At 54.6% G+C, this 13942-nt stretch overlaps 2 protein-coding genes across 2 annotated transcripts; both read right to left on the reverse strand.

Moving 5' to 3' along the window:
* Positions 1–74: 74 nt before the first annotated feature.
* On the reverse strand, positions 75–7484 carry syt16 (synaptotagmin XVI). The gene is made up of 7 exons (XM_089004730.1): positions 7159–7484; positions 6821–6991; positions 6218–6409; positions 2271–2470; positions 1756–2202; positions 1543–1702; positions 75–873 (listed from the first exon to the last, which is right to left on the reverse strand). The coding sequence occupies exons 1-7, from the start codon at positions 7199–7201 to the stop codon at positions 560–562; spliced, it is 1527 nt and encodes a 508-aa protein (XP_088860856.1). The 5' UTR covers positions 7202–7484; the 3' UTR covers positions 75–559.
* A 1034-nt stretch (positions 7485–8518) lies between these two features.
* On the reverse strand, positions 8519–12962 carry snapc1b (small nuclear RNA activating complex, polypeptide 1b). The gene is made up of 10 exons (XM_089004728.1): positions 11139–12962; positions 10892–11048; positions 10642–10782; positions 9690–9794; positions 9460–9621; positions 9320–9382; positions 9177–9239; positions 8887–9013; positions 8726–8800; positions 8519–8657 (listed from the first exon to the last, which is right to left on the reverse strand). The coding sequence occupies exons 1-10, from the start codon at positions 11276–11278 to the stop codon at positions 8629–8631; spliced, it is 1062 nt and encodes a 353-aa protein (XP_088860854.1). The 5' UTR covers positions 11279–12962; the 3' UTR covers positions 8519–8628.
* Positions 12963–13942: the final 980 nt, after the last annotated feature.

Below are 13942 nucleotides of genomic sequence, written 5' to 3' on the forward strand. Positions count from 1 at the left end.
GTTTAAGAACGACGCTCAAGTTGCGAATGACGATTCTTCGCGCTGAGCAAGCGCCGTTCACACGCATCATCGCGTGCCTGTCAATTTATACGTTTATTTTCAAATAAATGTATGACGTACTACAACTTTTATACGGGGGCGAAAATAAACTTCATCACTTTGCTGCTGTGAAATGTAAATTTCCCCACTGTGAGACTGACTAATAAAGGCAAATCCAATAATAATACGTACATTTCATTTATACGCGCTTTTCAAAACTCTCAAGGTCTCTATCCAGTCCCAGGATACGTTTTTCTGTGGGTGAGCAGCGGCAGCCGCACGCGCCAGCGTTCACTCAACCCGGAAGTAAGCCAAATTGATAGAAAGCTAGCTAGCTAAGAGTTAGATAGAATATACTATAGCCATCTAATAATAGTAATACTATAATCTTATAATAATAGATTATAAGATGGCGCCACTTTCACGTTTCCTTGCCACGCTTGGCAAGGAAAATGGCCATTTGCTCTTTGGGCTTTTGTCGGCGTCCGTGGCGGTGGCAGTGGCGGGGCCTTTGCGCCTCTCAGGCGTCCAGCAGGACGTGCCAGCGGCAGACCTGAGCCCCCCGCGCCTCCTTCATGTCCGCCCAGTGGAGGCGCTCCTCCTCGCCGCTGCTGTTCTGGCCCAGGGCCAGCCAGCCCAGCATCCGCTTGCGCCGCAGGCCGCGGCGGGCGTAGACGGAGGCCATGAGGGTGACGTCGGCCAGCTGGAAGAGGGCCACCTGGAAGGCGAAGGTCTCCTTGTACACCGGGTTGGCTTGGCCTCGCCGCGGCGACGTCTTGCAGCGCGAGATCTCGCGCCCCACCGAGTTCAGCAGCGTCAGGCGGGCCAGCGTGTCTGAAGCGCCGGCGACAAAAGGGGGACCGGATCACATCATCATCAGGCATACACTTGATTTAGAAGCCCCTTTCAAAACTCACAGTCACAGGAGACCTTTTTCTGCGGGTGAGCAGCGGCAGCCACACGCGCCATCGTTCACTCAACCCCGAATAACTCCAAAAGATAGAAAGCTAGCTAGCCAGCTAATAGATAGCTAATAGCCAATAGCTAGCTAGATAACCAATATGTTTCCTGACTCAATTAGCTAGCCAGCCATATAGCCAATAGATAGCCAACTAGATGACTAATAGATAGCCAGCGAGCTAGCTAGTAATATTAATAATCCATTTCATTTATAAGTGACTTTCAAACCTCTCAAGGTCACTTTACAGTCAAGATCAGTTTTTGAAATATTAGCTCTGTAGCGATCTAGCTAGCTAGCTAAGAATTAGTAAATTGTGTTTTTAAGTTCAGTAAATGCCATTTCTAGCTAGTTTGATAGCTAGGTATCTATTAGCTAGCTAGCTTTCTATCCGCGTGGCTGCCGCTGCTCACCCATAGAAAAACTTATCCTGCGACTGTCAAGTGACCATGAAAGGCGCTTAGAAATGAAATGGCTTATGATTATGATGATGACGATGATGATGATGATTATTATCCCAGCAGGGGGGAGAGGGTGGCGAGTACCCGGAGCTTTGCCGGCGGCCATGTTGGCGAAGCGGCTGCCCTTGACCACCTCCACCGCCATCCTGCCGGTGGCGGCACTGTAGGACAGGCCCAGCAGGAGCTCGGGGGCGCCGGCGGAGGTCACGCTGTCGCCGTCCAGGCCGGCGTCCTCCTCCAGGTTCTGGCGAGGGCAAAGGTCAGGACCCGAGCGCCGGCCGAGACGCTCCCACCCACCTTGACGTCGCCGCCGGGCACCAGCGCCAGAAGGACCCGGACGCTCGCGCCGCCGCGGTCCAGGCCGGCCAGGGGCAGCACCTTCTCGCCCATCAGCCGGCGCCGGGTCAGCCGCCCCCCCAGGGCGTACATGCGGAAGCGCAGCGCCGAGGCCGCCAGCCGCGAGGCCTCCACCCGCGTCAGGGCGAAGGTCTGGCCGAAGGTCAGCGCCGCCGAGGAGGGCTCCGGGCGCCGCGCCGCCGTCCGGTGCTTCTGCTTCTTGGCCGGCAGGAGGACCAGGCGGACCTGCCAGGCCTCGGCGCCGCTGCGCCGCCGGTCCGGAAGATCTCGCGCCGACGCCACCGTGACCAGGAGCTTCTCCGCCTCCGCCCGGTACTCCAGCGCCACCGTCAGGTCGCAGCACTTGGAGACGGGCGGCCGGGTCGCGGCGGCGAGGGGGCGGGGCTCCTGGGGGACCCGCAAATAACGGCAGCCTTCAAACCGCCGAGTCGACAAATCCCGGCGGGCCGCAGTACCTGGGGCGTCCGGGCGGGGGAGCCCTCGGCGCCCGGCCCCGCCTCCGCGTCCTCGGAGGCGGCGTCCGTGATTGGCGGGATGTCGGCCCAGGGGGCGGGACTCTCTTGCCAAGGCAGCTCCGGCGCCGAGGGTTCCGGCGGCGACTCAATCCGGAGGTTGCGTTGACCGGTTGCCTCGGCGACCGGTGGCGGGAAATCGTCTGGAATGAGATTTTTTGGGGGTCCAAAATGGCGACCGGTGAGCCACACCGCTTTTTTGTTTCCAAACTGACATCAGAAAAACGTTAGATAGCATCTAAAATAGCCAAAACACGCAGGCTGATATTTTGAGTCAAATGAATAAAAATGGCTTCAAGTGTCCCAAAACTGCCACAAAATGAGCTCGAAACTGGGGAGAATCAGAAAGTCCCGCCCCCTTGTTGGTGACATCACATCAGGAAACTCCTTCACAAACTGCCTTGCTCCAGAATCAAAACAATGGCTTCAGATTGGGAGAAGATGCTTTATTGTTACTCATCCAGTTATGAATATGATTCAAATAGTTCTGAAGAGGAAAGCATACATGTTTGTTCCTTCCGTATCAATTCGAGCCATCTGGACTCCAATGTAGCGCCCAGAAAATGCACAAGATGGCGCACAAGCTGCGTTTCGTCCAGTATATGAAGCTGCTTATTTATCAGAGTCGTAAAGCTGCCCGTGATTGGTTAAAATCCGTGGTAGAAGATAGAGGAGTGGGTTTTACGCACACACACAAAGGAGACCGCAAGAACACGAACATGAGACGAGAGAGAAAGCTCCGACAGCGCTCCAGAGTAACAAACGACACGGTGGAAAGTGGATGTTTGTCCGATGGGTTTGCTCCACTAATATGGCCATTGCTCTCATTCACCAGGTGAGCTCACAGTTAGTTAGCATCCAGTGTGACTGACTAAATGAGTAAACACGCATCAAACGTCCGCTATCCAAGCGTCGAATCGCTAACGCTGGTTAGCTTCCTCGTTCGCCTCCGCTGGTGCTCAACTGCTCTGGTTCGTTGCAAATGGCTCCTTTGTCTGCTGGGAATTTGTGTCAACTCACACCTTCTTTATGCGTGTTACCGCAATTGGCTGCCACACACAACGATTCACCATTGCGTTATTTATGTAGTTTTCATTCTAATTTGGCCATCAACACAGTATTTTCAGAGGGAAAAAAGTACCCAAAATGCATTGTGTGTGGCCTTCTCGGTCAGGGGCGTTCCCTCCGTGACGTCACTTCGGGCATCATCAACAACTCAAAAACAAGACTTCCTGAATATTCAGCGTGAGTCTTAAAAAGTCAAAACTAGTGACATGCGCTGGAATCTTTGTCAAATGCGCTCAGTAGAAGTCCCGCCCGAGGTTATCTACCTCAAGGGCGTGCCGCAGTGCTACCACGACTTGCGGGAGGTGTTCAGCAAGGACAGTGCGCAATCCCTGCCGCCCCACCATCCGTATGACTGTGCTATCGAACTGCAGCCAGGCGCTCCGTTATCGGACTCCAGACTATACCACATCTTACAACCGGAACGAGAAGCCCTGAGCACTTACGCGCCCACCGTATTCCAAAACCTTATCAACAATGTGCTCAGGGACTTCCTCAACGTCTTTGTGTTTGTTTATTTGGATGACATTCTTAATTTTTCCAAATCTACAGAAGAGCACCGGCAGCACATCCGACGGGTCCTGGCGCGGCTCCTGCAAAACCGGCTCTACGTGAAGGCAGAGAAGTGCGAATTCCATGTCCGCTCTCTGTCTTTTCTGGGGTTCGTCGTGGAGCAGGGGCAGCTCAGGGCTGACCCCGCCAAGACCAAAGCGGTGGTAGAGTGGCCCACCCCGAAGACGCGCAAGCAGCTCCAGCGGTTTCTGGGGTTTGCCAATTTCTACCGCCGCTTTATTCGCGGTTATAGTCAGAAGGCACTCCCCCTTACTAACCTCATGTCCACCAAGGTCCCCTTCAGGTGGACACCCGACGCGGAGGGGCCATTCAGCCGCCTCCGCCAAGCCTTTTCCAATCCCCCAGTCCTTCGTCATCCCGACCCGGACCTCGCGTTCACGGTTGAGGTTCACGCATCCGAGTCCGCAGTGGGAGCCGTCCTGTCCCAGCGCTCCCCTACTGACCAGAAGCCTCGCCCATGCGCCTTCTTCTCCCGCCGGCTCAGCCCCGCAGAAGCCAACTACGACGTAGGCAACCGGGAACTGTTAGCGGTCGTCCTGGCGCTGCAAGAGTGGAGACACTGGCTTGAGGGGGCCAAACGCCCCTTCACCGTTTACACCGACCATAAGAACCTTGCTGCCATCCGGTCGGCCAAGAGACTCAACTCTCGGCAGGCCCGATGGTCACTCTTCCTCACACGGTTTAACTTTTCTCTCACCTACTGCCCAGGGTCGCAGAACACTAAGCCTGACGCCCTATCCCGCATCCACGAGCCGGCAGAAAGGGAGGAAATCATTGCCAACATCCTGCCGGCCCAACACATCCTGGGCGCCCTGCGGTGGGAGGTTGAGAGGAAAGTCCAGCAAGCCCAGGGGAGTAACCCCATCCCCAGGGGCTGCCCGGTATTTCGCCTGTTCGCCCCCCCCCTCTACGCACTGAGGTGCTACTCTGGGGACACCTCCAAGGTAGCCTGTCACCCGGGGGTCAACAGGATGATCCAGCTCATCGCCCAGCGGTTCTGGTGGCCAGAGTACAGGAGGGACGTCATGGAGTTCGTGAAGGCGCGCCCGGCCTGCGCTCGTGGGAAGTCCTCCCACCGACCCCCGGCAGGACTCCTTCAGCCACTACCGGTACCCTCCCGACCCTGGTCGCACATCTCCGTCGACTTCGTTACAGGCCTCCCCCCCTCCCGTGGCAAGGCGGTTGTCCTCACCGTGGTGGACCGCTTCTCGAAGTCGGCCCACTTCGTCCCATTAACCAGGTTGCCGTCAGCCATCGAGACGGCTCAACTCCTGGTTAACCACGTCGTCCGTCTCCACGGGAGTCAGACGGACATCGTGTCGGATCGGGGACCGCAGTTCGTGTCCAAGGTATGGAAACGTTTCTGTCGGTCCCTAGGGGCGTCGGCGAGCCTGTCGTCTGGATACCATCCCCAGACCAACGGCCAGACGGAGAAGAAGAACCAGGACCTGGAGGCGGCCCTCCGGTACGTGTGCCTCCACAGTCCTGCGTCGTGGGCCCTCCACTTACCTTGGGTGGAGTACGCCCACAACTCCCTGGTCTCCACAGCCACAGGACGGTCCCCGTTCATGTCCGCCTGTGGCTATCAGCCACCTCTGTTCCCCACCCAGGATGGCCAGGTGGAGGTCCCGTCCATTGAACACCACCGAGGATGGAAGGAGACCAGGGCCGCTCTGTCGCGCACGGCGTCCCGGAACCAGCTAGTCGCGGACGGTCGTCGCCGACAGGCACCCAGCTACCAGGTAGGGCAGGAGGTGTGGCTGTCCACGAGGGACCTCCGGCTGGCCGGGACTTCGGCCAAACTGGGCCCACGCTTCAAAGGTCCCTTCCCCATCGAGGCCATCCTCAGCCCGGTCTCGCTGAGGCTCCGGCTGCCACCCACGATGCGGATCCCTCCTCAAGCCAGTGGAAACCAGCTCCCTCACCCCTCCAAACCAGGTGGGCCGCCAAGAGTCGTCCGTTGGGGGGGGGCACTGTCACACCATCGTCGCCGGCCAGAGCGCGCCCCTCCCCGCTGCTCCTTGGAGACGGCCCCTCCCTTCCTCTCGCACCTGTTTACGATCCCCTTGATTGTGCCTTCTGGCAAAAGTGGTTTGTACCATTTTATTGCATTATTTCATTGATGTAAAGTCCAAATGTTTCTGTGTAAATAAGAGCGATGTTTTCATACTTGTTTGTAGTTCTACGGTGGTGTGAAATCACATTCAGGAATTAAGAACCGCAGTTTCCAATGGAAGCACAGTGTCGGTTACCTTCACGGCGGGACGGGCGAGCGTTGGCGACGAGCTGCTCGGCGACGAGCTGGTCACGGCGGCGTCCGTCGTCGTCGGGCGGCCGATCGCCACGCAAACTTTGCGCCCGTGACACCGAGATCTCAAAGTGCTTCATCAGCTGGTTGTCGCTGTCCGAGGACGATCGGTCGGCCTCCTCTTCGCCGCTCCTGACTGGACGCATGACAAACGCTTGACAAAAATGATCACGGAGCAGCCGCGACCGCTCATTTGTCGGAGGATCCAGAAGGCGACCGATCCGCCCGTTGCGCAAATCCGGAGGCCTTTTCCAACGGCAAAGTCGCCAAACGCCGGCGTCTTGTTTGTTCGCGCGGCTGAAATCCGAGCCGCTCAGGCGTTGACGGCGCCGCCGTCTTGTTTGAGGTGCGACCGGACGGGCGTGTTTGCTCCCTTGACTTTTGGGAACAAAGTCGGGCGGCCCCAGGCGAAGCGGGCGAGACCGCGCCCGCTTCGCCGCGTCAAGCCAAGCAGCTTGAGAGCGGTTTCTTTTGCGGACGTTTTTCCATCCCTTACAGGCACTTTGCGGCCAGACCTAAAAGGAAGGCGGCGGCGGCGGCGTCTCACCGAGGCCCCGCCGCGTCTTTGGCGAGCGGCGTTGGCGGCGGCCCCGCTCCAGGCACGAGGCTCCGCCCACCCCGGAGAAGCACAGCATCTTGTTGATGAAGAGGAAGAGCAGCGCCAGGGCGCCGATGAACACACCCACCGCCGACAGGAAGCCCACCGCCTCCGCCGTGACTGCTCGCCACAGGAAGCGCTGATCAGACCTCACCCGCGCAAACACTTCCCGCTCGGAAAGCAGCAAACAAAGAAAAAATAGCGTGGAGATTTGGCAGCGGCAAAGGTCAAAAGGTCAGCAGCGACGGAGCAATCGGAAGGCCGCGCGACGCTCAGGCTCCACCCACTTGTGAAATCGGCAGACGTGCCGGAATTGGGCGCCGCGCTCATGTCTGCCCTCCTTCCTCTTCTTCTTCTTCTTGGCGTTCACGAGCGAGGCGGCGGCGACGTCCTGGCGAGTTTTGCGTCTCCTCCCGCCAACATTTGCCGGCTCCTTCCGCGACTGTGAGGAAGGGGGCGTGGTCGGCGGGGGCGTGGCCGGCACCTCACTTTGTCAGACGGGACGGACAACTTGAAATGAGCGAGCGGCAAACAAACAGGAGGGCGCCGACGGCCTTTTCCTGGCCAATAAGGACCAATCAGACGGCGGAGGAGGTGCCAACAGGAAGTGGCTCCAGACACTTTTGTGGCAACTTGGCCTCATCGGGGGAGGTGGGCAGGCGGCATCCTGCCCGCCTCCCCCCACCAATTTTGGCGACAGAGGATGCCAAGTTTTTTTTGTTTTTAAATACAAACGGCAAAGTAAGCTAGCTAGCGCTACACGCGGGCAGCCAATCACGTTCCTCGTGGGCACACGTTCTCTCAATGGACGCTACAGCGGCGTGTTTGCTTTCAACATTTAGCTCGTAGTCGACGCGCACTCCACCGTGATGTCCACTGGTGAAAAGGACGCTTTGATCCTCTCCTCTTTCATCTATAGAACCGCTTCATGTCACAAAGAGGGTACAGAGAGTGCTTAAGAATGACTCTGTCTTTGTGTCGTCATATTCTTTGTTCTTTTGACTTTAAAACGGTGCCGCCTTTTCAGCAGCTCCTGTATTTTGTTTTTCTACTTCTTTCTTTCCTTTCCTTTGATCACTTTGTCTGTCTTTTGAGTTGTGTCACATTATTTATAATAACAATAATAATAATACATTTTATTTGAAGCGCCTTTCAAGGCCACTTTACAGTCACAGACAAGCATAGAGAATCATAAATAAAATACAATCACAAATAGAATACAATCAATACAGTTATCAATAGAAACAATTAAGGGAAAGCTTTGTCATTTCGTTGTTTCTTGTTGTCGTTTTGACTTCAAGACGGCGCCGCCAGAGTGGCTGCCTTTCCTGCAGCTCCTCTATTTTCTAGGTCTACTTTGATTCCTTTCATCACTTTGCTGCTGTGAAACGTCACTTTCTCCAGTGCCAGACCAATAAAGGCACAACCAATCCAAATAAAAAGGGCTGAAATCTCCCAATAAGAATGTTTTCAAAGTGACGTCAACACAAACTTTGATTTGTCTTTCATCCGAGACGATGCGTCATGTGGCTTCACGTGACGTTTTCTTCACGTTTTTTGAGCCCCCCCCCCGCCACTTCCATATTCAATCGACCCCCTGGGGGCGGGGCCTTAAACGCTCGCCACGTTGCCTTTCGTCCGTCCGCTCCATCGAACTCGTGGCCTTTTAATGCACCGCAAAAACGACGAGCGCGCCACAAAAATGCTTCCAATTGGATCGGGAAGGCGGAGGGGCGGGCCCAGGACGGGCGGCGACGTCACTCCGCGGCGCTCTCTTCCTTTCGGCCTGAAAAGAGAGAAGCCGCGTGAGGGCGAGTGCGAGCGCGAGCGGACGAGGGGGAGGGGCCCCGATACCTTGGCGGGCGTCCTCATCCAAGGCGCTCAGACGGTGGATGAGAGTGGACGCGCCAGCTTCTCCGCTCGCGTCATCTGATGGGCGGCGCAAATGAGCCACACGCGACGCCGTCGGCGACAAAGACTCGAGACGCCTCATTTGGTCGTCGGGGTCAACTTACCCGGGATGCAAAGGTTCTCCGCCGTCCTGGCTTTGAGCGAAACCTTGCGGCGTGGTTTGGAGAGGGCGAGGCCCGACCGCTCGCCGCCGTTCACTTGGACCTGTCGGTGGCGGCGAGACTTGCACGTCTGCAAAGACAGCGCGGCCAATGAATGGCAAGCGGCGGCTCAAAACGGCTCCCGAAACGGCTCCCAAAACGGCTCCCGACCCAAACGGATTGGCGACTTTGGCCACGGCGAGCCGAGGACTCGGGTTGGATGAGCGCAAAATGGAGGACGGAGGGCGGCAAACCTCGGCGGCGCGGCCGTACGCTTTGGACTTGATGGACGACAGCAGTCGAGCTCTGGCGGAACTCTGAACAAACGTGGACCACATCAAAGGCCAAACGTGAAAAGGGGGCGGCGCCCAGAGACGCCGTCCGGCGCGTAGCCCACCTCCCGGCGCCCAGACGCTCCCTCGCCGTCGCCGCCCTCGTCGCCGCCCTCGTCGCTCTCTTCCTGACAACAAAAAGAAAAAGCGGTTCGCCCGCGAGGACGCGCCAAGCGACGGCGGCGAGCGATCCCCAGCGAGCCACCTGCCGCTTCCTCTTCTGCCAGCCGCGGAACGTCAGCACGTGCGAGCGCAGCCGCGCCGGCAGGTGGCGGCGGATCAGGTCCAGGCCCAGCCGCCGGCGCTCCGCATCCGAGTAGACGGACGCCTTGAGCTCGCCGTACAGCTGGTGGACGTTGGACAGCTCCTGGGAGGAGAGCGTCGCACCGTCACGCCAGAAGCGGCGGCGGGCTAGCGGGCGGCGGCGCCCCTCACCTCCACGCCGTCTTGGTCAATCAGCTCCTGGGGGCCGCACGCCCTGGCCACAAAGCGCCTGCTGAGTCGGGAAGGAGCCTCCTCGTCGCGCCTCTTGAACGTCAGCTGACAGCACAAAGACACGCTACGGTTGGCCATATTCCACCGCCATCGTTTCTGCCCAGTGAAGCCAGCGCACTCTGTACTCGCGGTCGTGTATCGTTGCGTTTTTGTCATCGCGGTTTTTTTTTGGGTGGGATTTTGCAAGCGATGCAGTTTATGACGACGTCTTTCACGTTTGCCACCATGCTGGTTCTTAAAATTTCCAGAAACGGGGCGAAAAATGGATTGAAGTTGACGCTCTTTTTGCAAACACTACACTTTATAAAGGGGAGTATGTTGTATTTTTATAACTCATAGAAGTGATAGAATATATATCTTTCTCTATAATCGCCAAGTTTCAAGCAAAAAGAAGCATTAGCGTCTATCTTTCTAGAGCTGGCAATATTCTTTCCTAGTATTCACTGACAGCCATTTTGGATTTCTGAGGAAAATCTGCCTGCATTCGATGGTTGATATTTGCCAATGTATATTTTGAATCATTTCTTGTGTTTTCTGTTCCTGTTTAGAATTTCAAAAGCTTTCCAATGGTACCTTACTGGTTAAGATCTGCCAAAAATTAACAAAGTTATGACCGTTTAAACCGTTACCAAGAACTCGCTCACAGATTGTCATTGTTTGAACCGTGTCATTCGAGGCAGAAAATCCCCTCAATTGGCGCCAAAATGCCATTATTTCCTTATTATTTGTCATAGAACAATAACCTAGACATCATTCGAAAGCTATTTAAATGCACTTTAATGCGGTGTTAGTTAGCAAAGGTGCGACGCATTCCGCTTGAAAACGTCGGTCCCGTCCCTACAAAGAGCAAAAGCGAGGGGACGAGCGCCCCCTTCCGGCGAAGCTCACTCACCAAGGCGGGCATGGCGCTGAAGTGGAAGGCTTTGCGGAAGAGCAGCTGACGCAGGAGGAAGACGGCGTCCAGGTGCTGAGCTCCCGCGGCGTCCTTCTCGAAGGCCGCCACGTCCTCCCAGTCCTTCAGCGCCAGGCGGATCTGCGCCGGAAGCGCCGCCGCCCGCCCGCCCGCAAACAAAGAGCCGCCGCCGCGACGGTGAGGACGAGCCGAGACCGGCTTGACGTCATTTCCCGCGGCCGAAGCTCACCGGGACGCGCGGCGAGGCCGTCTGGCTGTGGTAGAGGCCGTGGAGCAGGTAAAGCCCACCCGCTCGGATCTGGAAGCTGAACGGCGGCAGGAAGTAGACGGCGGCCGCGTCCAACGCCGCCCGGCTGAAGGCTCGCGTCTCGCGACCCGCCGTGCCGCTGAAACGTCACCCGCTCGGTCAATTGGAGTCAATCGGAGCCGCGCCTCGCGCGCGCGCGCGCGTCCGTTCCGGACGGTGCGGAACTTACAAAAAGACGTGTCCGAACTTCATGTCCCTCCAGATTTGGGAAAAGACTTCGTAGCGAACAGAGTCCGCTTGTTGGAAGCGAGCGAGCAGCTCTTCGCAATCCGAGCGAACGTTTTGGTTCCGCCGCGACTTGCTCTTCATTTCGCAAAAGATCCAAATCAGCCGACGTTGCGACGTCCTCCTGCTGGATTCTTACTTTCTTTCTTTTTTTTTTGTTGACCAAAAGACACACGTGACGCGGTAGCGCGCCCTCGCGGTCGCTTGTCTATGACGTCACTCCGGCGTCGAGTCAAGACTACTTTGTGGCGGTGGGAAAAAAGAGAACTTTCCTGATCCTGAACGCTTGTGAACAAGCGTGATGGGAATTGCGGCTCTTTTCAATGAGCCGGTTCTTTTGGGTCGGCTTACTAAAAATATCCGGCTCTTTTGGCTCCTCACTTTTTTTTGTTGCTTAAATGAATTAACGACCAAAAATCACGTCAAATAATGTGAAAAACGAATTACTCGTGTAAAAAATACACTGTATCAAATATTTTTATTTATATGTGCACAGCAGTGATGAGAATTGTGGCTCCTTTCAAAGAGCTGCTTCTTTTGGCTCGGCTCACTAAAAAGATCTCTTTTGGCTCCTCGGTTTTGTTTTGTTTTTTCTTGCTTAAATTAAGTACCAAAAAACTAATGACTCATGTATCAAATATTTGTATTTATATGGCTTGATTTCTATGTGCACAGAATTAGCGGATGCTAACTTTGACTTTCCCTGTGGTGACTCTGGTCTGATGATCAGCTGTCACTCATTTGCTTTTCATATTAATAATGCTATCATACCAACAAAGTAAAAAATATCATAACTGAATCATAATAACAGCATAATGTGATAACATTTGTCCACCCCTCTACCCCCGTTTGGTTACATTCGCGTAGTTCTATTGGTTTACAAATGATATACAGTAAAGTCTCGTTATATCAATATCGGATATATCGATAGTCCCGGTTATATCGATACTATTTCTATGCACGCACGGAGAAAATTACATGCAGACAGGGTCGGATATATCGATAGTCCCTGTTATATCGATATTTTTCGGACTCCCTTGAATATCGATATAACGAGACTTTACTGTATATCGAAAATGTTTATTTAAACAAGGAACGTCTGCTTCGGTTAGTGTGTCGTGTCGGACCGATTTAGATCGTTGGACAGGAAATTGTTGTGCGCATACGTTTGCATTACATCTGGGCATTTGAAGTAAACCACTGTTGAGTCAAGCCGTATCGCACCGCTTGTCTTGTGTTTTTTTTTGTGGCTCCCACAACACCGTATCTCCCTTACCGCAGTGGAGAGCGCAACGTTTTGGAGGCACCGCTGGGATATTTGCGTTCGAGTGTTGTCTACTCGCCGTGGGGAGAAGCTCGCCCCAATCAAGCCAGTCAGAGTGGCGTCGCCGTTTACTGGTTTATTTTCTACATGTGCTCTGGTTGCATCTCTGTGCGTACATCCACCACTAGAGGGCACTGGAAGACTATGAAGTGAATCGGGCCAGTTGAACTGCGTGTACCCTCTCGAAAATGGCGTTAGTTAGAGGAATTACAGTTGGACATCGAAGGCAAGTTATTTGGACTGAATTTTCAACAGTTGTCTGAGTTATGTGCTGAAATCCAAATATCTGGACTGAAAAGAGAGCAACTTACAGGAAAGACTCGAGGCCAACTAATTAATATTGTGTCAAACTACATTGAAAGAGCTGAATTAGAGCTAGAAGATGTCAGATTTGCTACGTGTAAAGGACTTGATTGAAAGTATAAAAGATTTTGAACTAGGAATAGCCAAACCAAGTGAAAAAGGTGATGTTGCAGTGCGAAAGAGAAGCGTAGGCATTTGAACCTCCCGGTGGACTTGGAAGGTTGTGGAAACGGAGCGAGTGGCCAAATGCTTGGTCCAAACTATTTGGGGAGACGAACCAACAACAGTGGTCGTGTTTTGAAAAACAAACCCAAAAAAGTTTATTGGTAAAGGAGAAGAATTTTGGGGGACTTTCCAGCCTTTTGTCTGCTGGCCCAAAATACAAAGCGCGTCCGTCGCGCTTGGCGACCCAACTTGCTCGTTCGTAGACAAACCATTTGTTGTTGATTGATTTCCTGGTTGGGCAGCCGTTAAAAGTTTATTGGCCCCAGAAGCTTTTTTTCCTTGTCGTCCCTTGAATTCCTTGGTAAGAAAAGGGCCGCGCTCGCTCATCCGCTGCCAACAAAGTCCAAGAAAACAACAAGCAAGATAGATTCCCACCTGGATTGCTACATTTTCCCTTTTTTTTTTTCATTGCGTCCATTTGAGCGTCGCGCGCCAACACACCCAGAGCGCGTTTGTTTGGTTTCAGGCGCCAGCCGCTTGTTAGCATGGCGGCGTCCGGAGCGCTCGCCTTATTTGGCAGCGACTTAACGGTCGGGCTCGACTCACCCGCTTTTGTTTTCGGCTGGTGATTTTTTTTTTTTTAGCGAAGCCTTAGCCCGTTCACATCCACAAAGTGCTTGAGGGCCCTCTCGGTGGACACCCGCAGGACATCCAAGAGGAGGAAAAGGGAAAGGGTGCTTCGACAAGGCCAATTCGAGGTTGGGCAATCAGGTGGAGTTTCGACTCCCATTGGGTTTCCCCGACTTGCCTTCCGCCGCCATTTGTCAAGCAGCGAGCGCAATTCTTTGATGGAGGCGTGGAAACCAAAAGCTATTTCAGCTTGACCAGCGCCAGAAACAAGAGCTTGCTTGCCAATTGTCAGCCCGCCAATTCTCACGTTGGTCTTTTTCACGCGG

This window comes from Hippocampus bargibanti, linkage group LG09 (genome assembly GCF_051943395.1).
Source record: "Hippocampus bargibanti isolate YZ-2025 linkage group LG09, ASM5194339v1, whole genome shotgun sequence".
In the NCBI taxonomy this organism is placed as follows: Eukaryota; Metazoa; Chordata; class Actinopteri; order Syngnathiformes; family Syngnathidae; genus Hippocampus; species Hippocampus bargibanti.

What these genes read in the sequence shown, in the direction of transcription:
- syt16 (XM_089004730.1), bottom strand. Translation starts at nt 7,201, where the DNA reads ATGAGCGCGGCGCCCAATTCCGGCACGTCTGCCGATTTCACAA. An exon ending in CACGTCTGCCGATTTCACAA is followed by an intron (nt 6,992 to 7,158) that starts GTGGGTGGAGCC and finishes TGTGGCGAGCAG; the next exon opens with TCACGGCGGAGGCGGTGGGC. An exon ending in CCCCCGCCCGGACGCCCCAG is followed by an intron (nt 2,203 to 2,270) that starts GTACTGCGGCCC and finishes CGGGTCCCCCAG; the next exon opens with GAGCCCCGCCCCCTCGCCGC.
- snapc1b (XM_089004728.1), bottom strand. Translation starts at nt 11,278, where the DNA reads ATGAAGAGCAAGTCGCGGCGGAACCAAAACGTTCGCTCGGATTGCGAA. An exon ending in TCAGCGCCATGCCCGCCTTG is followed by an intron (nt 9,795 to 10,641) that starts GTGAGTGAGCTT and finishes TTGTGCTGTCAG; the next exon opens with CTGACGTTCAAGAGGCGCGA. An exon ending in GGCAGAAGAGGAAGCGGCAG is followed by an intron (nt 9,383 to 9,459) that starts GTGGCTCGCTGG and finishes TTTTGTTGTCAG; the next exon opens with GAAGAGAGCGACGAGGGCGG.